Genomic DNA, 25,058 nt, shown 5'->3' on the forward strand with positions numbered 1-25,058 from the left:
GGAAACAAGAGTTGAAGAGCATAACCTAAAAGTTTGAAGAAGTTAACAAGAATATGATAAAGTTTAACAAGTTGTCGAGATCTAGAAAATGAACCTGAAATATCCAAGCAAAATGTTAGAATTCAATGAAAATAGTTGGAATATAGAACCAAAAAATGGTGAAAATAAGAGTGGAGGAAGTTAGCCCAAAAATTGAAATAACTTAACAATAATTTGATAAATTTAAACGTGAAGTAGGGATTTAAAAAGTAAATTTGATACATTTACTCAAAATATTGGAATTCAATAAAAATAGTAGGAATATTGAACCAAAAGTAGTGAAAACTAAGTTGGAACAACTTAGCAATAATTAGATAAAGTCTAATAGAATATTGAGATTAAAAAATAAACTTGAAATATCAACATGAAAACTAGAAATATAATGAAAGAACTGGAAATATAGAACTAATAACTAATGGAAAAATGAGTTGAAACAACTTACCAAAAATTTGATAAATTCCAACGAAAAGTAGGAATTTAGAAATTGAACTTGAAATTTCCAAACAAAATTTTGGAATTCAATAAAAAGAGTAGGAATATAGAACTAAAAAGTGGTAGGAACAAGAGTTGAAAAAATTAACCCAAAAGTTGAAATAATTTACCAAGAATTTAATAAATTGAAATGAGAAGTAAGGATCTAAAAACTAAACTTGATATATTTACCCAAAATATTGAAATTTAATAAAAATAGTAGGAATATAGAACCAAAAAGTGGTAGAAAAATAAATCGGAATAATTTACCAAAAAATAGATAAAGTTTAATACATTACAGAGATATAAAAATAAACTTGAAATATACACCTAAAAAACTAGATGTTAATGAAAAGAGTGGATATATGAAACCAAAAACTAGTGAGAAAACGAGTTGAAACAATGTACCAAAATTTAGATAAATAACCACGAAAAATAGGAATTTGAAAAGCAAACTTGAAATATATATTATAAATATTGGAATGTAACAAAATAAGTAGGAATGTAATTATTTTGTGATATGTTAATATTTTTTTATATTTTTTGTACTATTTTTAAATTTTAAATTATTTCAATCTTTTTCCTCATTTAATTACAATTTTAACCTTTTTTCCAATTTTTTTCATAATTTTTTCACATTAAAAATAAATAAAAATATAATTTTCATTATATTATCCGGTTAAAAATCGGTTGTACCAGTTGCATGCATGCGCTGTATGAGATACAGCGCTGCATGGCAGGTTGACTCAATTTTGAGAATGGCTCCATGAACTTTCAACCATCCGATAGCCACATGATCCTTTGAGATCTAAAATATTAAATATCTTCGACACATCATGTCCCACAAATGGGTCCCATCCGGGAGTTTCTCCCCCCATCTCTTCCAAGAACATTTGAATCTCGTGTGACAGATATCTACAAAACTTCTTGACGTGGCAGCATCTCAAAACGTCACGAAAGCACACTCAGCACTCCAAAGCGACGCCTACGGTGCCTTGATCCTCTGAATCACACTGGCAGAAACATGTATCCAGAGAAATTCGTGGAAGAGCAATGCAGTTCTCCTGCATGACGTGGCGACATGTAATTGGCTACTATTGTTGAAACCATACAATGAGTATGTGTAGAGAATCAAACCCACAGAATAATTAATTTTAGAATCTATCCGCACGATAATAAAAAAAAAAAGGGGAAAGTGTCCTTAAATGGAACCAACCAGCTCGCGGTGACAAATCTTGATTGCTAAGATTCGGCCAAGAAAAGTTTCGAGTCACTCGAAACATTTCATTTTTTTTTTTCCCTTAAATTATTTTCTTTCACAAATTATGGGAGGTGGAGCAGCCATGAGAGCCGCCGGCAAGGTGGCGGGGATTGGCGTTTTTAATGGCGGCTTCCGCGGCGGCCTGTCTTCGGCAACGCCGACCGCGCAGTCGCTGAGAAACGTTCAGCGTCCCGTCGCGGCCACCATATCCAGCGGGAAAGTATCCGGTGGCGACGTGGCGGAGGCGCATAAGGCAACGTGGGAGATGGTGGATGACTGGGAATTTGCCGGAGGAGTGGATGATTTACCGGCTGAGCCGATGCCTAGGGTTGTATTCGGCGGCGCACCGAGCCTTGAGGAGACTAAGGAAGCCACGGCTGAGCTCAAAGATGCGTTGGATAAGTATGTGACTCAAGATTTTGATCTTTTTTGTTGCGTGTGTAAATTTTCAATCCGTCTAAAACGTGTGATCTTCTTGTTTGGATTTGATTTGATTATATTTTATTTTTTCAGTTTGTTTTTGGACAACGATCGGTTTGATCGCGACGGAGTGTTTTTGTAATAAGTACTTTTAAACAGAAGCACTTCCCCTAAAACCAAATCAAACTGCTTTTTTGAAAAGTATTGTTAAGTGTCGACCAATTTTTTAAGAAGAAAGCACTCCAAGTGTTTTTCACTCTGAGAAATACGTCCCAGTGTTTTGTTTGTCTGGAAGTGCTTTTAATATTATCACAAGAACTTATAAATTCACCTGAATTGCTATTGCATATGCTAGAAATGCTAAATGGTGCTAGTAATTAATATGGAAATTCAGACCCTTGTTTTTTTAATCTCCCATATTATTATTTTCCAATGTTTTAATTAGAAATTATTTCTTCAGGGTTTATCTGTCGTCTTCAAACTCCAACACATCTGAACACGGGGATCCATTCGTCGTTGGTGAGGTGTCCAGCATGCCATTACTTGCAAACTCAGAACATACGGAGACCAAGAGCTGCATTACTTATGACCTGAAATCAGCATCCGTGCCGAAACCTGCTATTCAAGCTTTTAAATTGCTCAGTGAAAGTCCTGCTGCTCAGGTTTGATTTGATTCAGCTCCTGCCTCCCTCTCTTAAGCAGTTTTTTAACAGGATTAGATTCTCATTGATGTGTCTGGTTGCAAAAATCTAAGGATATAGTTCTAACTTCTTCCAAATATGTATGTTCATCATTTTCCCCATCTTTGTAGGTTTATATGAGTACTTATCCTCCTCATTGGTGTATTAACGTTTGAAATTTTGCATTTTTTATTTTTCATCATTTCATATTTCAATCTTCTGTTAATGTGGCTTTAGATGCATTTTCCTTGTTAAATGTTTTTGTTTCCTTATGTCAATGAAGATGTAGGTAATTTATTTGATTTGGCGATTTCAAATTTTGGTTTTTGTGTGCAGTCTGTTGTTGCTTCAATTGCATGTGACCCTGCGGTGTGGAATGCTGTCGTGAAAAATGATGCTCTTGTAGAATTCGTCCAGTCCCAGAAAACCAGTAAGAACCCTATTTTTCCCCCAGTTCGTGCAAGTGGTTAATATTTGTTGGGTATTCATTTTGTTTCATTGGGCTGGCCTTACTTGGTGTGGATCTCAACTAACAAAATTTGCTACAGATGACATGCTTCAAGATCAGGAATCTCTCAAAATTTTTGAAGCAGCATCTGATTCAAGCCAATTTGGTGACACTGAAAACCAAAGTGCTGACTCTGGAAGTTTCCCCATGGATGTTTTAGAGACAATCAAGAACAAAGTTGTTGATATGGTGAACAATGTAACCGGTTTTCTTCAGAACATCTTTGGTTTTGCAGCAGCAGATAAGACTTCTTCGGAAGCTGATGCTGGAGGGTTCACAATTGACAAAACCTTAGGAACTGCATTTACTGGATTGGCTATGATGGTGATTGTGGTGGTTTTGCTAAAGCGAGCTTAGTTTTATCAGCTAGTCGTAAATTTGTCGATCTTTCAAACTCGGGGAGTGCTTGTTTGGATACTTTAATAAAATTTGATGTCAAAATATTAGGGATGGCAATGGGGAGGGGAGGGGAGGGGACCAATCTCCCCATACCCATCCCCGATATTTTGCATATGTCCCCGTCCCCTCCCCGTCCCCGTCAGAATTACTTGAGAGAATCCCCATCCCCTCCCCGAATAATAACAGGGGATCCCCGAGGGTCCCCGGTCCCCGAATAACTAATAGTCTAATACATTATTTTTATTTTCGATTTTAAATTAATCATATTAAAATAAAAAATTCAGATAAAAATAAAGTTCAAAATATATCTTACATTAATATTGATCCATTACAAAGTCACATTCAAAATATAAATTATTAAAATAATTATAAAACAATGAAAATAATATAAGTAAAGTAACTTATAAGTGCAAATATTAATAACTGTATAATATAATCACAATGTAAAATAAACTCATACTGTTATTGTAAGCTCGTAACCAACTTTGACAGCACATTAAGGCCTCCAATGTGCTTGGATGAAGTTTGTTACGGTGTGGGCTCACAACTCTACCACCGATGCTAAAAGCTGATTCAGAAGCAACTGTTGTAATTGGAATTGTCAAAATATCTCTAGCAATTCGAGCTAATGTAGGATACCTATTAGCATTTAATAATATAAATATTTTGATATTTATTATTTTTAACAATATTTATAATTTTGTTATTTATTTATTAGTAATTTTAAAAATAAAAATAAAATTAAAAATTAAAATGGGGAAATGGGTAGGGGATGGGGATTCCACCTCATCCCCGTCCCCTCCCCGCATAAAAAATTGGGTAAAAAATTTTCCCTGTCCCCTCCCCGAAAAAAAAATTGGGTATAAAATTATACCCGTACCCTCCCCGAATGGGGAAAATCCCCGAGGGTACCCGTCCCCGTGGGGATTTTTGCCATCCCTACAAAATATGATATAATGTAATAGTTGGTGCGTTGGTGCCAAAATATGAGCTTGCATGCAATAAGTTTGCTCATTTGTTTACATCATTTGGTTTACCGATGACTGGCCAAAGTCATAAAAGTGTATGCGTAACAAATTACATAAGAGTAGAGGCTGTGGCAAAAATCATCCCGGAAAACTAGCTGAAAAATGAATCCAAAATTTCTAATGATGGTTTATCGCAATTGTGGATATTAAAAATGTTGACAAAAGAATTCGTATGGAAACTTCTCATGAAGTTTCCACTAAATGTCCAAAAACAATTACAGCCGGTTGCTATCCATTCACCGAAAGGTGCCATCCTCGGGTTCACAATTCCCATATCTCATATTCCTTGACCCAAAAATACAAATTAGTACTATGAAGACGCACTTTCTCACTGGCGAGAGTGAATATTGAGTACATTATTATATTAGAAAGATGCACTTTCTCAATAAGGGAAGTGAGTAAATTATTATACAGTATGTATTTGGTGGATCTACAAAACTGAATAGCAGTGAGAAATCTAAGGGACGAGCCCCATGGCCTACAATTTGGCCGGAAGGGCTCCAGCTTCAGCAACTCTTTATCATCTTGTATTCTTTCCTTGAAATATAAGCTGAGACACACTTTGGTGCCCATTATGTGTCACTATGAACATACATGATGTCCTCTTTTGATATATACATCTTTCCTTTATCTCTCTTTCCAGATACCCGTGTCCCGTCTGGTTGGCCACGCTGCAAGGATTATGATTAAACCTTAAGTCTCTTCCCTGAATAGTGGGCTATATAACTAAGGCAAACAATAATTGGATAAAATCTGGTGCTAACCTTCCTGAGGACAAATGCCAGGTATAAGTATGCTACTTCCCACTCATCTGCTGACAACGTGCCTAGACATTCAAAACGAATCAGAGAGAAAAATTTACAAATGTGTGAAGCATGGGGACAGCAATACCCCTAAACAAATTAAATATGAAAGTGCCAACAGCGAGCAAAAACAAGAGATAAGTTGCATGCAGGAAAAAGGAGCATAGGGCATAAACTTACTTTGATCTTGGTTACCATCACCCAAGGCACCAAGCCTACGCATGAGTTCTATGTATTCAGGTTTTTTCAAGTACTCGTGCACAAATTCATGTGAGTTCTTCACAAAAACTAGCTCCAAATCATACTGCAAAAAGAGAACACTGCTTATTATCAAACTATTTCAAACTTCCCATTAACTAAATTGTGCTACACATTCTTCAGGTCCGATGCTTTACATAATCATTTCAGCAAGATGATATAAAAGACTAATCAACCAACTATGTTTCCTAGTCGAGGAGAGCCATTTTATGCAAAGGAAGAAAAAGTAATATTTGGAAACAAAGTTATACCTCTTCAGCCAATGATTTGAAGATATGAAAGGGAACAATCCACTCTGGGCAATCAACAGCATCCTGCAAACAGACAAACATTTAATGTTTATTGACAGAGTGTAATCAAAACAAATTAGTCAAAATAAAGATAATATTACAATAATGCAGAAATTGTTGTGGAAAAATAAGTTATCATGGCTACTGTGTAAACCAAGAGTAAATTGTAGCCCCAGTGACAAGGCATCTGAAGTGCCAATCATTGACAGGTGTAGCAAGATTAGCACATCAACGAGGAATTATAAGGTCAACTATCACCTTGCATGTGGAAACATAGGTTAGACATGAACTATAGATCCCAACAATATAAAGTAAATATAATTAATAAAGTGATACACAAAGGCCAGCTCTTTATTAACAACAAATTCCTACCAACCAAGTTCCGCCAAAACTAGAATCAGAAACAAAAGTGACAAAAGAAAATTAAAAATTAAGAAAGAAATGGTACCTCTAGATGAAACTTGTACTGGATACCGAAGGGCCGAGAAGATTTAAATTTCTGATCATAAAATAAAGTATTTGTTAGAGCTGAATACAATAACATTCATTAGGATTTCAAATAAAATACATACTTTCCAGTTTTCATAATGGTAGTGATACAATGAAAACAGAAATTTACCTTATCAGCAAACTCTTCATCCAAACGTATCCAATAGACACTGTTCCCAATGGCCAGTCCTTCAACTGCATATTCACAGTGAAAATAGCATCTCCAATCAAGAATGACAAAAGTGCTCTGCCATGCCAACAATGCTAATATTAAAAAACTTAAAATTAACTAAAAACAAATCTTTTAAAATTTTGTTCTTCCATGTATTTTAATAAGAAAAATATGCATAATACAAGTCCTCTTTCTTCTTCTTATTTCTGGAAAACAGAAAGAAAGAAAGATATATCTTCAACAGCACTTTCCTTCTTGGGCTTAAGAAATGTTCTCCTCCAGCAAAATATTAATGATTTTAAAAGTCAACAATCCGTAACAAACCATTTAATTTTTTAAGATGACCTAGCCAGAAAACCGATACCATTTTTGTAGAAACATCTGTTATGAAAGATCAACTCTGGAACATTAATGTGAACGAAAATTTTCTTAGTAATGAAACACCAATAAATTCCTTAGTCTCAATTAATTTCAACATATACAGCCAGCAAAAATGTAACAACAAATGAAGGCCATACTGCTGACTTAGGGCTCAGATTTTCCAATTTTTCACTTTTGTATGGACGAGAAACAACTAAGTGACAAGGCACAAGGAAAAAACCTTCTCGGAGCTTTTTAATTATCACATTTGCATCTGGCATTGTTCCAATGAATGTGCCTCCTGGACGAAGTAAAGCAGATACATTGGCCAAGGCTCGGCGTGCACGAGCCTCAGTAGACCAGGAGTAATGCATGGCAAACTACAATATCAAACATGTTGATGGTTTAGAGATCAAGGCCTTGAAGAAGCCCAAAGAAATCCATAACTATTATTTGAGAGAAATAAGAGAAACTATGTCAACAAGATAGGCAATTTATAAAAATGGCAAATTATTAATAGAGTAATGTTAGGATATAACCTCTTTGTACAATCTATTGTGTGCAAGCTGATGTAACATGAAAATATTGATGGGATGGAAACAAAAAGACAATGCATTTAATGGTAATAAATAATATGAGGCCATTAGAACATTATACAAAAGTGTCGCATTATACAAAGAATCTATATCCCTAGTATTCATCTTATAAATAAAGGGGACATATGCATTTAAAGTCATCACGATAAACTTTTGAGATTTTCAGCATTAAAGATCAAGTGCATGTCAATCACCTGGCAACTGCAGATATCAAAAGGAGCATCATCTGCTAAAACTTTGTCCAAGTGAACCTGAAATCATTCAACCAGAGCAGAACTTACTAAAACTTCCACTGACATCTGGATAAAGTAATCATTCTGCTAATTAAATGGTTAGTTATCGGTCAGCTGTTTAAAAGTAAATTAAATTTCATTGTTCGATATCTATTGAATATAGCATTGCTCGGTACTTTCCATGTCTGCATTCACTGGCATAGTACTTTTTTAATTTAGTAGTGCAAAGACCATGTCAGCTAGCTAAAGAAAGGATGAATTTTGAAAGGCTAGCAACTATTATGGTAATTACCTCATAACAATCCCCACATATTAGACGTGCAGGAAAACTGAACTTTTTACGACGCTGATGGTGATCTGCATCACCATTGTAGCGTGTACGGCAATCTTCTATCTGTATGTGAATGACGGACACTTAAGAATTGGCAGATACTGATGTAAATGTAACAGAATAAAAAGTTGTACAGCAAGGAAGAAACCATAAAATTCTGTGTCTTATTAAAGAATAAAAGATGGATATTATAACATCAAACACTTAACCGATTAGCAATGAAGAAAAGAATGTGATCTAACACTCAGAAAATATTGGATTGGAAATAATGGTCTTGAGCAGATATCTCATTCATAGGAAAATCATATTTCAGGGGACTTCATATTATAAGAAGATTATGCCACCACATTGGGGGCCAAACCAACAAGGAAAAAAGATGTAGTCACTTTGTATAGCATTCATAAACATGCCTTCTAACAAGCCTAGGCAGCAATGGTGATATCAAACTGATTGCAAGTATAATCACTTACTGAGCCTTCAGCTATATCAATGCCAACATAGTATCCAATTTTTGCTTTGTCCCATTTGATGAGATCACCACCCTAATGCACCCAAAATTAATGGCAATGAGAATAAGAGGGGGAAAAAAAGGTAAAGACTTTTCTATGCAGTAAGGGGTAGGACCTTGCCACAGGCGAGATCAAGAACAACATCTCCCCGGCGAGCATAAAGCTGAACTAAGACACTTTTAATCTGTTCAAAATTCAGGAGTCAAATAAATTACTAACGGGTCAGCTACATACTGTGATAATAAGCTTGTAACAAACTCCATGAGATTACGAAGCATACCCAGTTGTTAAGTTTTTTCAAGTGAATGATTGGACTCGCTTCTCGTTCTTCCAAAGTTTGATTTGTCCTTCTACTGTAATGGTCAGCCACTTTCCGAGCAAAAACCTTAGTGCTCTCATCCTCCAAAAAATGTGAATCACCTAATAGTACAACATAAAACACTCAACTTACATTCTCTATTGAAAAAAATACTTTAAATCAGCAGCATATTCAATAAAAGGAAAAGCTAAAACTTTTAATCTTTAATTCATTCTTCATTAAAAAGGTCCATTGACGAACTCCAATACAACTAAGAACTAAACAGCCAAAACTTCATTCTCTTCACTTCCTATTCTTTGAAGATGAACCTTCTAAACTCCGCACTTCAAGAAATCAACAAATTCATCAAGAAAAACACGTTTAAAAATTAAAAAAAAAAAACACCATCAAAATATGCAGAATTCAAATTTTATTAGAAACTCATTGGATAAACTAATAAAAGCTACAAAACCCATCTCCACAATACATCAAATTAACCAAAAATACAAATACAAGAAGCAATTAGAAAGCAAAAAAGGGCTATAATTAAAATCACCTTCAGGGTTTTGTTTAAACCTTTGTGCAGGTGGGCCTTCGGAGGAAGAAGGAGAACCGCGGTGCCCTCGTTTCATAGAAAATTATTAAGAATGAAACGAAAAAGAAAATGTGTTTCACTTTTTTTTCTCCCCCTGTTTTGTGTTCAGAAACTCAAGAAAAACAAAAACAAGAAAGTGCTTTTGGGTTTCTGTTTTGTTCAGGTTCTGATTGAGACACAGGTTAAGAGAGCAACAACTGCTTATGGTTATGAAATTGAATGTGGTCTTTTGTCTTTTGAGTTCTTGTATTTGTAGAAATCTTATGGGGATTGTTAGATGCAGTTTTTAGTGATGTATATAATACTAGTAGTCATGCAACCAGCAGATCTTAAATTTGGGCCGTACTTGGGCCTTTTTGTTATGGGCCCTTTTCTAAACTACCATCACTCTCAATGGGATAAACGACACGTCGTTTATGCAAACGGCGCCGTATTTACGTAATTTGAATTTAGACTTTTGTCTGAGCTGGCTACTGAACTTGTTTTGAATGGCTTGCACGTCAATTGCTCCATTATATCCATTTTTAATACCTAATCAAAATATTGGGTTTAATGAGTCCATCAATATACTGAATTGGGTTAGTCCTCATTCCTCATCTTTTTTTTTTTTTTTTGGTTTTTGGTTTTTTGCAGTATCAATTTTCTGCCATGAAATGCTTGATATCCTAATTTCAGTTCTTATGGTAACATGGAGTGATGAACAGAACAGTTGAAAGAGAAAATTGAAGATCTTGAACAATTAAAATCGCTCTTTATAATGCATATGCGTGTTTGAATTTCTTTCAATATTATCTATACCTATTTCTCTTTCAATTGTATATGAATGTTTACAACATGTGTTTGACACAATGTACAAGAAGAAAATGTTAAATTAGGTTGATTTGATCATTATTTTTTAGTCTAAGCATTCTCTTAAACCATTCAACAGAAGCTTTAGGAATCCTTGTCAGGTTATTTTTGTAATCCACGTAATAGAGTCCAAATCGGACTGTATATCCCGAGTTCCATTCCCAGTTGTCTAGCAAGGACCAGATGAAGTAACCTCGTACGTCACAGTTATCTTCCCTGTGTTGGTTCAAGTTTATGTTAGCTAACTCGACATCAATAGAAAAACTTTAAGAACTGAAGGTTTTTTTGGGAAGTTTTTTGTGTTACCTTATGGCGGCAGACAGGTTCGAGAGATAGTCCCCGTGGTATCTTATCCTCTTGACATCATGGAGAGCCTTGTTTAGTGTTATAAATGGACTATTTGGATCATCCATCCCTGTAGTCATGAAATTAAACTGTGTTTGTCACATTGCAAGAAAGCTATGTGATTGAGGATTTTCAGCCTGAAACCACTGACCGACCGTTTTCTGTTATGATCATGGGAGGATTCTTGTACTTATGTTTTACGTATCTTGCCAACTTGCGAATGCCCCATGGGACAATGTGCAGCCAACGGGATGCAGCCTGGAGGAGAAAGTTGTTATCAGCTTAATTTTATTTGAAAATGATAACTACATATTTGAGGCCTTAGTAAGTTTTTCAGGACATACTCTTTTTCCAATAGCAATTCCACTTCGAAATGCTACAATGGAGGATATATAAGAAGATAATCAGTTTCTTTCTGCTTATTTGAGTGATAATCTTCAAATCATAAGATTGGGGTTTGGCTTCTTACAGGTGGTAATAACTGCAGCGTCAGAATAAGCATCCTGCAGTATTAGTTTCTGAATTCGACTCCTGTCGTTGCGAGCGTATAATGTGGTATAGTGATTTAGACCAACAAAGTCCAATGACCCCACCAGGGCCTTGGACATCTCTGGTGTTATTTCTGGTAGTCTCCCATCAACAAGCGATCTCATTGACAGTGGGTACTCCCCAAAGAAAAGTGGATCAAGGAACCTGATTCACGTTCTTTATGTTAAACAGGATGTTTATGAAATTTGATTCCTTCTTAATTGTTATGGACTAAATATTTGAATGAGGTCATAGTCATACCATCCAATTCCAAAGTCTATTGCTCTCTGCGCCGCATCTTTGTCCTCATCGCTGTCAGATTTTGGTTCATACCATTTGGCATCCAATGCTATCCCAATTTGTCCCCCTTGTTTTTCCTGGAAGACAACGTATGAATGAAAGGAAAGGCAGAAATAAGTGATTCTATCATCTTTTGAGTGGACAGGGGAATCACACTGTTCTGGCAAAATCTTCTTCTTATTCTTTTTGTATTCTTTTGATGAACAGTACCTTGAAATTTATCCGGTAACTATGATAAGCAGCGGCGTGAGACAGTAGGATGTTGTGAGCTACAACGTACGGTTCAATGGATGATTTTCCTGTCTTACAGAACAAATGGCCAAGAATTGAACATCTTCCAGGGGCTTGAAGGCCGGTATCATAACCTTGGAGTGTGAAACCGTGAGGTTCATTGAAGGTGATCCAGTACTTCACCCTATCTCCAAATTCTTGGAAACAGGTGAAGGCATAATGCTCGAAGTCTTCTCTGTTAAGTAATTAAATGGTACACATTTGTAAGCACTCAGTTTTATATGCTCTAAATGCCACATGGTATATATATCACCAATAAACTTACATTATTTGTCTACTCAACCATCCTCCGTATTTGTCTTCAAGCACCTGAGGCAGATCCCAATGATAGAGAGTTACGCAAGGCTGGATTCCTGATGGAATAACAACCGAAGCTTTAATAAGAGTTTACTCCTAGCAGATACAAATTCCAAGTGATGTTTCACAAATCAAACCTTTTTCCAGTAAAGCATCTATGAGGCTGTTGTAGTAGCTTATTCCTTCTGGATTAGGTTCCCCTGTTCCATCTGTTAAAAGATAAATTCAAAAGCAACTAGTAATTAGTCACATCTGACAAAGAACGGAAAGGAAAACTCATGGACTCTATTTTTTTTCATAACTTACTGGGAAAGATTCTTGGCCAAGATATTGAGAATCTGTAAGCATCCATTCCCAAATCCTTCATCAAATCTATATCACTCTGTAAAGATTGTGTTTTCACCTTTGAATAGTTAGTAAGAGACAGATCATACTTTTTGGATGATTTGTCATATTTTTTCTTTTTTGACTTTTTCCATATTGTCTTCTTCGAAAACCTTTTTATTATTTTTTATTATTCAATGTTGGTGGTGCATCATCGTCATTATCGTCTATACTCTTCTCATTATTGTATATGGATATATTAGTGCTGTAGTTATCAAAAAATTAATCGTGTTACGTACTTCTATGTTCTTATCCTAATTGGTTTCTTCCTCTGCTAATCTCTTTAGCCATACAATTTGGCTAGCTAGTTTCCTATTACAAGGGGATGATGCGTGTTCAAATGAGCCTCTATCATATACGTCAATAACCCAGAGTTGGATTTGTTATCTTCTCCGCAAAGCATTCTAGCTAATAAAACAATTTTGAAGTCAAAAGTGAATTATAGTTGAATTCACCTTAAACCGGTGATACTGATCAACCGCTGTGTCAGCATTGCTGAAATCCATAATCCTCCCTGTAGAGACATGTATCAACCACTGCAAAGAGTTAATGATTCTGCAGCTATTGTTTTTATCATTCGTCAAAAATTTTCAATTTGTTACCTGGCTGCCTGGTGAAAGAGTCCCATATGCTAGGTCCTTTATTTCCTTCATTTACAGCTCCTTCGAACTAGACAAGACAAAGGTGTCCAATTCCATCAGGTGCTGCTCTCCTAAACTTTCTCATTCATCAGAACATGATGATCAGAGAAGATAGAAAAAGGGTACCTGGTAAGCCGAAGAAGCTGTTCCGAAGATGAACCCATCTGGAAAATCAGCCCTGCTGATGGATTCCGAGTTCGCGACAAGGTTGGTGATCAGTAAAATCGAGATTAGAGTGATTGCCATAGAAGAAAGTTCATTACACGAAAATGCTCGAATTTTTTCAGGAGTTATAAGACAAGTATCTGGGGGAGACCAAATAAGAAAAACTGAGTGTTGTTAACTTGTAGTTATCTTAGTTGTAAAGATGAAGAATCAGGTTGAAGGAAAAAAGGGGCGAAAGTGACGGCAGGATTTCTCTTACACCTGTTGTCTCTTGCACGGCAAGCTGTTGTTGGAATAGGCTGAAGTGGCTTGACGAGGTTACCTGGGAAACTCTAACTCGGCCCTTTGTGTGCACGTTATTTATTATATAGAGAAATTAGAAAGCAAACAAAAGGAAAACGAAACTGAGGAACCCGAATGAAGAATTTCAGAAGAAAGTGCATGGGATCGAGGTATGGGTGAATAAAAAAAAGAAGTTTCAAGTGATGGATAAAAATGAAAACTTAGGTTCCAAGTCAGCTTGCGAAGTTTTTTGGTTGGTGAGAGAAGGAAACTAATGTTGGAAATATTGGAATGGAGTATTAGTTTACCAAAAGAATCTTATACTTGAATTGATAAATATGGATTAATTTTTATATAATTAAATCATTAGGTTAAAGAATGTGATATGATAATACAAGTCATGTAATTGTGTTAATATACTGTATTTTATTTTTCTTGTTAACTTTTGATTGCATGCCCAACAGATAGTTTACGTTTATAAATCTATCGAGATTTATCTTGATCAAGCATAACTAGAATAGCCTCCTTATGGTTAATTTGACACTTTTCAGCCCGACTTGACATATGCCACGGAAATGTTTAATAATAATAAGAGTAACTTGAATTTTGTATTTGATAAACCCATCTTCATGGCTTCATGCATTAAAAATTCATATTCATCAAAAGCTGATTGCTTCTTTATTTATCGAATAATGAATAAAGCTATCATGGAGAATAATCTAATGCACCGATTGGTGTATTTCCGTGGCTTAGAATATGTTAAATCGTTATTTAAAAAAAAATGAAAAATGTATTTGCACAATCGAATGCAACATTTTGGGCCACTGGCCCATTAGGGCTAGCCCAGACAACAAACAAAGAGCAATCTTAATACTATTAGCACCCCCGTCATTATCCTCATAGCACTCCTCATGTGATTGCATTTATGGACATATAATTCTAGTTAGGCTAATGCTAAGTTACATACATATATCTTACACCCCTCTCACATGAATAGTGAATGATGTGGGTCCACTCACTATTCATGTGAGAGGGTTGTAAGGTACATGCATGTAACTTAGAGGGATCCTTCTAGTTAAACACATCTTCTCTCTCCCGACTCTTAATAAAACCAACGCATTCTCTATCATTTATTTATTCGCATAACTCTTTCAATATATCGACATGTCAGGTTTTTTTTTTTTTTTTACTGCTCATCTATCTAATATATATATTTTTTGAAACGATCTTTATTTTTTTACTTTTTCTTATATATTCTATTTTTTGAAATTAATTATTCTCCTTCTTAATACTACTTTTAATTTAAAGCTTAAATATGTTTATTTTAAATTAGAGTTATCACCCAGTAAAGTTATTTTGTGTAGAGGGTAGAAAACTATATTACAATAGGAATAATACTCAATTTTATTTAGGGATGACAATGGGGAAGAGAGGGGAGGAGACTGACCTCCCCATACCCATCCTTGATATTTTGTTTATGTTCACGTCCCGGCTAAAGATGGTCAATGGGCTGGGCGGCACGTGGTACGGCACGGGCACGGCACGGCACGAGCACGTTTCGGTGAGGCACGAGGCACGGCACGGCACGCAGGTGGGCTGTGCCGGGCCTAGAATTTTAGGCACGCGGGCCTTAAAGCACGGCACGATTAGAGATGGGTCAAAGCACGGCACGCGAAAAAGCACGTAATAAGCACGGTTCATTAGTGGGCTAGCACGCGGCCCTTGACCCATTAATAGCACGTGAGCCAAAATATATCTAAGTAAATTTTTTTAACAAAAAGTAAATATAAAATGTTATGAAATTAAAGTACAATATCTTGAAATTAAATGTTTTAATATATTTTTTAGCATATACTTTTAAAAATTAATTTAAATCATTAAATCTTAGTTTAAATAAATATTCTAATCTTTTATGTTTATAATTTATTAAATGAATAAGTAAATATCATGATTTTAATAAATAAAATTATAAATATCATAATTTTATTTATGATATTTATTAAATGAATAATGTTATTTATGATATTTATTTAATTATTTATTTATGTTTATAATTTATTAAATGAATAAGTAAATAACTAAATATAATGATTTTAATAAATAAGATTATAAATATCATAAATTTATAAATTATAAATAAAAAATAATTTTTTTTTCAAAATTAATAATAAAATATTTTTCATATTAATATTAAATCATAACTTAGTTAATATTTAATAGAGATGCATTTAATTTGTGAATGAAATATTTTCCATTTTATACACAAGAAAAATGATGATAAATTAAAAATTACATTTTCATTAAATGAAGTTAAAGTACAATTATAATATTAGTAATTCAAATAAAATTAGGTGTAATTTGCATCACTACAATTAACAGTACATCCCGACTAGGTTGGCACCTACTGAACCATCTATCATTTGCAAATTTACAACCTTCTCACTAATAAAAATTGTTTCAAAAAGTTACAAGAAAAAAAAAATCTCTAGTCTTTGGAAGTGGCTTCAATGTTCAGTACTCTGCATAATCTGGATCCACTTCATCTTGATCAACATTCAAACTCTCAATTTGTTTAATTAAAGCATTTTGCCAATCTTGTTGCACTTGGCGTTCAGCATCTTCCCAATCTTTCAAACACAACAAAGAGTCTAATGTCTCTTATGACAATCTTGACCGATGTTCATCTAGAACTCTGCCACCTGTACTAAAAGCTGATTCTGATGCTACAGTTGAAGCTGGAGGGGTTAGTAGATCACGGGCCATAATGGATAATATAGGGAAAAAAGATGTCTTACCCATCCAAAAATCTAAAATATCAAAATTTTGCAATTGTGAAGGAGTTGCTAAATCTTCAAGATTGGCAGAACAATATCTTTGCAATTCATTACGATTAGTATCAATACTAGAGGCAACACCCTTACCTTTGAGTAACAAAAGGTGAGCTAGATTTTTATAAGAAGTCGATGCTTGTTGAACATTAGAATATGTATTGCTTTATCCGAATTTATTTTGATAAAAATTAAAAAGTTCATGCATAGAGGACATAATTGTATCAAAATTTGTATCAAGTTCGGTTTGTAAATTTTCACTAATACCCTCAACTAAAAGTTTTGCACCAATTTCCTTGATTGTAGGATCCAACACTGCTGCAAAAATAAATAGGTGGGGAATATCTTTCCAATATTTTTGGAATTTTTCCTCCATGGTATCACAAATATTTTTAAACATAATATTCTCTCTAAAAGTCTTAAAAGTATAACTTATATTGTACAAATGCATTAACACTCTACATGAAGTAGGCTCATAAACAGTAGAACATGCAAGAGTAGCATCATAAAATACCTTTAAAAAATCCATAAATTTAAATGCAACATTCCAATCATAATCAGTGATATGATAATCTTCATCATTCATTCTCTCATTGTAAAAACTAGAAATTGCTTCAGAATAGTTTTGACAAGAAAGCAACATTAAATACGTAGAATTCCAACGAACTTTCATGTCAAGGTTGAATTTTCTCCTTTTCAATCCAAAAATTTTCAATGTGTCCAAAAATTGTTGACGTCTTGAAGGTTCTCTAATATATAAAATTGATGCTCTAATTTTTTCTAAATAATGATTTATATGAGTCATACCAGCTTGAACAATTAAATTAATAATATGACACACACATCTCACATGAAAAAATTTTGAACCACGTGCAGGCATGAGAGTAGAAATATTCCGCAAAAACATATCAATTGCCGCTGTATTGGCAGATGCATTATCAAATGATATGCTAAACAATTTATCAGTAATTTCATATTCTCTTAAAACAGACATTATAGCTGCATAAATTACTGAACCAGTGTGAGGATATTCTAATTCACGAAATGCAAGCAATTTTTTTTCCAACCTCCATTTACCATTAATCTCATGTATAGAGTGCGAAGTCACACAAAAATAACCAACCATATTAATACCAGTCCAACAATCAGAAGAAATTGAAATAACACCATTAAAATTGATAAAAGTATTAATTAAAAGTTTTTTCATGTCATGAAAATTTTTAGTTAAATCACGTTTTAATGTATTTCTAGGCACTTTCTTAAGTTGAGGTTGAACATACCTTTGCAAAAAATTTATTAGACGTTCATTTTCTGAAAATGTTAAAGGTTGTTCTGCTGCAGCAATATACCGAGCCAATCCTTCTTGCATGTTCTGTTGTGAATATCTGAATGATGTTATACCGGAAGGTCCAGAACCATATTGTGAGAGTTGGGTTTGTGTTGGGTCTTGTGGCGCGTGTTTTGTCTGACAAGTTTCCAAATGTCGTCTAAGATGTCCAGTTCCACCATTGCTTTTGGCACTTAAAGCAGATTGACAATATTTGCACACTGCTTGATCCACCATTTCACCTTTTTTGTTTTGACGTTTTTCCAAAGTAAAACATGACCAAACAATCGATGTTCTTTGTCGTTTGGAGGTAGTAGTAGGACCAGCAGTTGAAGAAGTAGAACCACTTTGACTTGCTTGAGAAGTAGGAGGCGATCGTTCAGGTGGGACAATAAATATATTACTTGGATCAAATTCTGGTGCAGCAATTTCTTCATTTGCAACTTCCTCCCCCTCTTCAACAAAATTAAAATTCTCATCTAACTCGAAATGAGAGTGAGACATTTTATATAATTAGTGTTTTGGTAAATAAAGGCGCTGGAATTGTAGCAAAGAAGATTGGGCAAGCAGAGACTAGAGATGAGATGACTGATGAGATAAGAGAGATAACGAGGAGATAGAAAATTAGAAATTGAGAAGTGAGAATGTGAGAATGTGAGAATGTGAGATGAATTCGAAAAGAATTTAATCGTTTAAATAGAATAAAAAAGTAAACATATTAACGGCTAGAAACGGACAAATAAAAAAGTAAACATTTTAACGGTAAAAAACGGGCAAACACTCTACAAACCTACAAATCTACAACTGTAAAACTTCCTGCAACTCTGCAAGGCTGCAGCAAATTTTATCATTCATTTGTCCGTTGGAAACTTGGAATTGTAAGGTGAGTAATTGATTTAATTTAAAATTTTTTATCATTAAAAATTAATTGTTGAGGGATCTGTATGACTCTATGGTACCGATTCTGCAAGACTGTAACAAACATCTCCTGTCATCCCATTCCCACCATTCGATTGTCTATTGTTTAACTTCTCACTCCACATCCAACGGCTGATGTTGCAGTCTGTAGCTTACAAATTCTGTAAGCCAGTCAAGTCTAATTGTTGAGTCATGAATGCCCATGCTGTGAAAGTGAAATTGACTAGTCAAGTCCATCAACTTTATTGCTTTTTTTTTTTGGAAAGGTATATCAACTTTATTGTTAATTCAATTAATGCAGAATTTTTTTAATTCAATTAATTCAGTTTTTTTTTGTCCGTTGGGTGAGTAATGAAAATATGAAATTAATTTAAAATTTTTGTCATTAAAAATCAAAAAACATTAATTGATAATCAGAGCCTGACTGCTTATACTGTAAAATTGAGTAGTCATATCAATTTTACTGTTAATTCAAAAAAAAAATTTGTCCGTTGGGTGAGTAATTTAATTAATTCAGAATTTTTTTAAATTCAATTAATTCAAAAAATTTTTATCCGTTGGGTGAGTAATAAAATTCATTTACAATTTTTTATTATTTAATAATTAGAAAAAATTATTTTTTAAGTGCACCGTTGTTATTTATTTTTTAAAATAATTTTTGTAATTAATTTTTTTTCAAAACAACATATTAAATTAAAAAAAAATTATGGTTCATTGTTATAAGAGAATATTATAATAGTAAACTAGTAGTACGGGTCCACGGGAGGAGCCTGCATTCATTATGTAGAGTACTTAATTTTTTTGAATTTAAATTCTCAACTCAAATTTTTAACACGGTAGTTGACATTTGTCAACTTGTCATATAGTGCACATGGAGACGTTCAGATTGCAGATTTTTAAATAATTTAAGATTTTTTTCCCACATGCCAAGCAAGCACTTGCCTTACGGCTATATTTATATTTCACTAAATATTTTTTTACTTACTCTTTTTACTCCCACCAACAAAGTAAATAAAATTAATTTTTGTCTTTTTATTACTATCTAATATTATATATACACGCCATTATGCTATGATGCTTCACAATTCTTCTTCTTCTTCTTTTTCCTCAAACTTTCCAATATTCTAAAAGCCAAAATCATTAAGAATCCGCAGCAACATAATATGAATGCAGAAGAACCTCAACACCCTCAAGAATACGATGTTGATGTAGTTGGACCTCAACAAAACGCTAGACTAAATCAGCCCAGAGGTCGTTTTCTAAATGAGCTTTTTCAAAATTTTACTACAATAAGGGAGGAAATAATAGATAATGGTTTGCATCGTCCTTATAAGCGGATGATCTTGAGGTGCAACTATTGTCATCGAGAAGTTATTTATTCAAACAGCCATGGCACCTTGGGTTTACGTCGGCACGTGTCAAATTGTTTAGCTCGCCACCAGCCGAGATAGAATTAACCTTGCTCGTTTCCCGTATCCATAGTTGTGAATTGTGATTAATAAATGTTTTTTTCGTGCTTGTTATTCGTCAATTGATCGTAGTTCGTGTTTTGTAGTTGTAACTTGTAAGTTATGACCTATGATTTGTTATATTAATATTTCGTAGTTATGACTTATTGTAATGATTATTCGAGGATTGTATTTTTAATTTTAATTAATTATTATTATGATCTATGGAATTAAATTAAATTAAATTTATGTATTGTTGTGTTATGAATTATGATTGATTATTGTGAAATAAAATATATAGTTGTGAAATTGTGATAAACTAATAATAAAATGTTAATTACTCTTTTAATAAAAATTAATATGATTGTGAATATTATTATTATTATTATTATTATTATTATTATTATTATTATTATTATTATTATTATTATTATGTTGGTGGGCTTAAAAAAGCACGTCAGGCACGTGGGCTTGAATAAAGCACGTTAGGCACGTGGGCTTGAAGAAAGCACGTTAGGCACGTGGGATTTTTTAAGCACGCTAAAAAAAAAAAAGTTGGTGGGCTTTTTTTGGGCACGGCCCACGGCACAGCACGAGCACGGCACGAGCCGTGCTGGTCTCAACTGAAAAAAATGTAGGCACGGCACGGCACGGCCCACGAGCCCTTATGGGCCGACAGTTGGTGCCGGCACGGCCCATTGGCCATAGTTAGTCCCGGCTAAAATTACTTTAGGGAAGCCCCGTCCCCTCCCCGAATAATAATAGAGGATTCTCAAGGGTTCTCAATCCTTGAACAATTAATACGTTTTTAGTTTTTATTTTAATTTAATCATATTAAAATAAAAAATAAAAATAAAAAATAAAATTTGACGATATATCTTATATTAACATTAATCCATTACAAAAGTCACATTACAAAATACAAATCACCATAATAATTATCTTCGTCAATCTTCATAATCAAACAATTAAAAAAAAGAAATTACTTTTATATCAACAATAAGATAAATGAAATGAATATAGATACTTAATCAATATTTCTAATAAAAATATTTACCTCTTACGCCTCTTGCTCCTCTTGTTATTCGTTGAGGAATGTGGCAAATTGAGAGATAGCTTTAGGTTTCAAATTTAAAACAATAAAAATAATATAAGTAATGTAGCTTCTAAGTGAAAATATTAATAATTATATAATATAATTACAATGTAAAATAAACTCATACCGCCATTGTACGCTTGTAGCCAACTTTGACAGCACATTAAAGCCTCCAATGTGCTTGTTGCAATACTCTACCATTGGTGCTAAAAGTTGATTCGGAAGCAACATTTATAATTGGAATTGCCAAAATATCTCTATCAATTCGTGCGGATATAAGATATGTATGGGTATTTGTTTCTACCAACTAAAAATATTAAAATCTTCCATCTATATCATAACTTTGTCATCCAAATATTAATCTAGTCAATTAGGCCCAAAAGTTTAATAATATAATTATTTTGATATTTTTTTATTTATACTAATATTCAATATTTTATTTACATTTTATAATTTATTTACTAATAATTAAAAAATTAAAATTAAAATTAAAATTAAATGGGGAAACAGGGAGGGGAGGGGGATTCCTCCTCATCCTGGTCCATTCCCCAAATAAGAAATTAGGAAAAAAATTATCCCCGTACCCTCCCCGAGTTGAGAAAATCCCTGAGAGTCTCCGTCTTCATGATAGTTTTTTCCATCCCTAATTTTATTTTAGGAAGGAGAAAACATGAAAAAAAAAGAGTGTATATGTGGTTTACGAAGAAAAGGGTATTTTTAGTATTAAAATAAGTATAACTTTTTTGAATTAAAAAATAAATATAGTTGAACATGGGTTTCATAAGCATTTTAAAGTGGTGTCAAAAGCTCCACTCTATGTAAAATTAATTATTTGACTAGTTAAAAGAGTTTAAATGACTTGGCCATTGGCAAGGGACTCTTAAATTTTGCTCCCCTAATTAAAAATTGAGTAAAGGTTGGTTTCCCCTCTACTAGTCTGTAGATGATACAAATATCCCTACAATATATAATATGAGGATAAAAATATCGATTATACCATAATAGACTTGATGCAAATGATCCTCATAGACTTCTGATTATATAATACATAAGTAATTCAAAAAAGAATTAAAGAGAAACAATTTCGGATTATGTTATTGGGCTTGTAACCTAGTAGTACTCATTGTGTGAGATAATGTTTGTCATACTTTTAAAATATACAAGTGATCTATCTTGAATGCTAATAGATTTCATGTGTGTGTGTTTTTTATATTGGAATAATTAAAAAAAAGATTTAAATGATTCATTTTTTCACAACTTCCTACCATTTTGTTTCAGAAAAAGTAAATTAATTTTTATTTAAAATTTTTAAAGATAGGTATAACATGTTTATAAATAAAAAAATTGTTGTAAGAAAATATTTCTATTGAAAAAATAAATTGATATTTTTTGTTCAATTTTTTTAAAGATAGGTATAATTTATCTATAAAAAATTGTTTTAAGAAATATTTCTATTGAAAAATTATGGAAAATGCTACTGAAGGGGTTAGACTTTCAATTTCACATGTATATGTAACTTGTGAAGAATTTATCGCGATTAATTTGTCTTGAATTTGGTAGAGTGAGTACCCAAAAAAGCTACTCCGATACTCAAGTTAATGTTTATTTAAGGTTGAAAAAAAAAGAAGAAAATCGTTTTCTTCTTCTAATTAAGGGTGAATAATGTTTTCAAAGGCCAAAGATTCATTCTCTTAGAGATGATGGGTGACATGGGATTAGGGTTTTGTGTTGAGCCTTATTCCAAGAATAGTTGTCAGCTGTCGCTACTATACACGTAGACATAAATTTGGTTATGAGAAAACATACAGCTGTCGCTACTACACACGTAGACATAAATTTGATTATGGGAAAACATACATATTTATTCTATATGTTCATGTTTTCTTATTCTTATGACTTTGAGCATAATTTTTAAGGAATCTATTTTGGGTATTATTTTTTCCGGAATGGTTTCTTCTTGTCTAAAATGGTGGACATGTAGTGCAATATAGTACCTTTGAAATATGGAACCTACTGCTACCTTGACAAAACTTATGGAAAAAAGGCAATTTTGACAAAAAATTGAGAAACAAATTTTTGGCAAAAAATATGAAGAGACTAAAATATTTTGATAAAAAATTAGTTGTTTATAACTATTATGATATTTTAGTCTTTTATGCCTTTTTTAATTTCAATGTTCTTGTTATTTTCAATTAATATTGAACATTTTTCATAATTTTAATTTTCATAATACAAAATCTGTAAAACAAACTATTCTCCTTCTATGAAATTATTTAACAAAAAACCTTTCGAAAAAGGGTATCGAAGGAGGCCTAAACTACTTGAGCCCATTTAAATTGACATTTTGGTTTCGGCTACCTTCCATGTTTTTTATTCACAAGGCGGCTTAACGTCAACATTACTATGCTTTAATTTGTATTGTTTGATAGGATATTAGCCCCTCCATTATTGACGTTTAAGAGCTTTATTTACCTACAAATTTGAAAGCATTTAAGAAAGGCAACGCATGCTACAAAGTGATTTTATTGTTGAACCGTTTGACAGATCTTAAAAGAATTAGGGTTGTTGGAGTTGTGAGATATACACTCCAGTACTTGTACTCTCCCTTATAATATATCAGTTTGTGCTTTATGTCGTTATTTTTATTTTTTCTTTAAATATCATCTTCTTTAATATTTATTGTATAATTTGATCAGTCACAGCAAAAATCTTGGATTAAAAAAAAAAAAAAAGATGTTATGAGTCTTCTTTCTTCAAAAGAAACTATAAAAAATTGATATGAACGGTTGATCTTTGAATTATCACCCTAGTATTTGAGGTGATCATTTCATTAATTTGTCATCAAATGACATCACATATCATGTCACACACACACACACACACACACACAATATATATATATATAAGGGATGATGTCAGTCAGATATAAAAAACACAAGACTGTATTTTTTTGTGTTAGTGTATTAAAATATATATTTTTTTATTACACACCGCACGTACACACAAATGCACACACACACGGGTGATCATTTTACACCCATTTTATATATAGATAATATAATCTAACTATGGGGCTAGCCAATTTTGTTAATTTTATTGACGTGATAATTTTGTTACTTTAATTGATGCAGAACCCCAATCCGAAATTGAAAAGCGGAATGAAACTGTAAAATCAGAGTTGAAAAGTGGCTGATGAGCAATAATGCAGCATACAAAACAATTGATGAAATTGTGACTCTTGTTGATCAGCTTCAACGCCTTGGTATGGCCTAGCACTTTGAATATAAGATCAACGAGGCCTTACAATCAATCTATAATAGCCAAGTCAATAGCAATTATGATGTTAATTACGATCGTAACAATAATCTCTACATAGTTGCTCTTCGATTTCGGCTTCTAAGCAACATGGTTACAAGGTGTCAGCAAGTATATATAAGTAAAAGTTTCAACCAGTCTTTTTTTAACATATATTTGGTGGTAATTAATTTTAACACTTGAATTACAATAATGAAACATATATTTTAGAAGAATTCGAAGATGAAAAAGGTGAATTCAAGGCCATGGTAACACATGATGCGAGAGGCTTGCTGTGTTTATACGAGGCATCATATTTAAGAGT

At 33.3% G+C, this 25,058-nt stretch overlaps 3 protein-coding genes across 4 annotated transcripts; 1 reads left to right on the forward strand and 2 right to left on the reverse strand.

The window, feature by feature from the left end:
• Window positions 1-1,715: 1,715 nt before the first annotated feature.
• Window positions 1,716-4,800, forward strand: LOC102621279 (hypothetical protein). Its single transcript, XM_006475196.2, has 4 exons — window positions 1,716-2,173; window positions 2,652-2,853; window positions 3,208-3,301; window positions 3,420-4,800. The coding sequence occupies exons 1-4, from the start codon at window positions 1,836-1,838 to the stop codon at window positions 3,734-3,736; spliced, it is 951 nt and encodes a 316-aa protein (XP_006475259.1). The 5' UTR covers window positions 1,716-1,835; the 3' UTR covers window positions 3,737-4,800.
• Window positions 4,801-4,920: 120 nt separating this feature from the next.
• LOC102621668 (mRNA cap guanine-N7 methyltransferase 1) lies at window positions 4,921-10,013 on the reverse strand. Its single transcript, XM_006475197.4, has 13 exons — window positions 9,702-10,013; window positions 9,128-9,267; window positions 8,963-9,031; window positions 8,809-8,880; window positions 8,300-8,401; window positions 7,969-8,025; window positions 7,420-7,558; window positions 6,777-6,841; window positions 6,606-6,656; window positions 6,119-6,181; window positions 5,790-5,913; window positions 5,571-5,632; window positions 4,921-5,477 (listed from the first exon to the last, which is right to left on the reverse strand). Exons 1-13 carry the CDS (start codon window positions 9,775-9,777, stop codon window positions 5,379-5,381), a joined length of 1,119 nt encoding a protein of 372 aa, XP_006475260.1. The 5' UTR covers window positions 9,778-10,013; the 3' UTR covers window positions 4,921-5,378.
• A 449-nt stretch (window positions 10,014-10,462) lies between these two features.
• LOC102629756 (putative beta-glucosidase 41) lies at window positions 10,463-13,960 on the reverse strand. 2 transcript variants are annotated; one of them, XM_006475219.4, is made up of 13 exons: window positions 13,502-13,960; window positions 13,337-13,403; window positions 13,190-13,248; window positions 12,657-12,732; window positions 12,488-12,559; window positions 12,319-12,406; window positions 11,973-12,228; window positions 11,724-11,839; window positions 11,404-11,627; window positions 11,279-11,310; window positions 11,090-11,192; window positions 10,896-11,004; window positions 10,463-10,805 (listed from the first exon to the last, which is right to left on the reverse strand). In XM_006475219.4, the coding sequence occupies exons 1-13, from the start codon at window positions 13,619-13,621 to the stop codon at window positions 10,607-10,609; spliced, it is 1,521 nt and encodes a 506-aa protein (XP_006475282.1). In that variant the 5' UTR covers window positions 13,622-13,960; the 3' UTR covers window positions 10,463-10,606. The 2 variants fall into 2 exon arrangements, with proteins under 2 accessions (XP_006475282.1, XP_024953112.1); XM_025097344.2 differs by lacking the exon at window positions 10,463-10,805 and having other exon boundaries at window positions 11,086-11,192.
• Between the last annotated feature and the right edge of the window lie 11,098 nt (window positions 13,961-25,058).

Source organism: Citrus sinensis, chromosome 9 (assembly GCF_022201045.2).
Source record: "Citrus sinensis cultivar Valencia sweet orange chromosome 9, DVS_A1.0, whole genome shotgun sequence".
Lineage (NCBI taxonomy): Eukaryota > Viridiplantae > Streptophyta > Magnoliopsida > Sapindales > Rutaceae > Citrus > Citrus sinensis.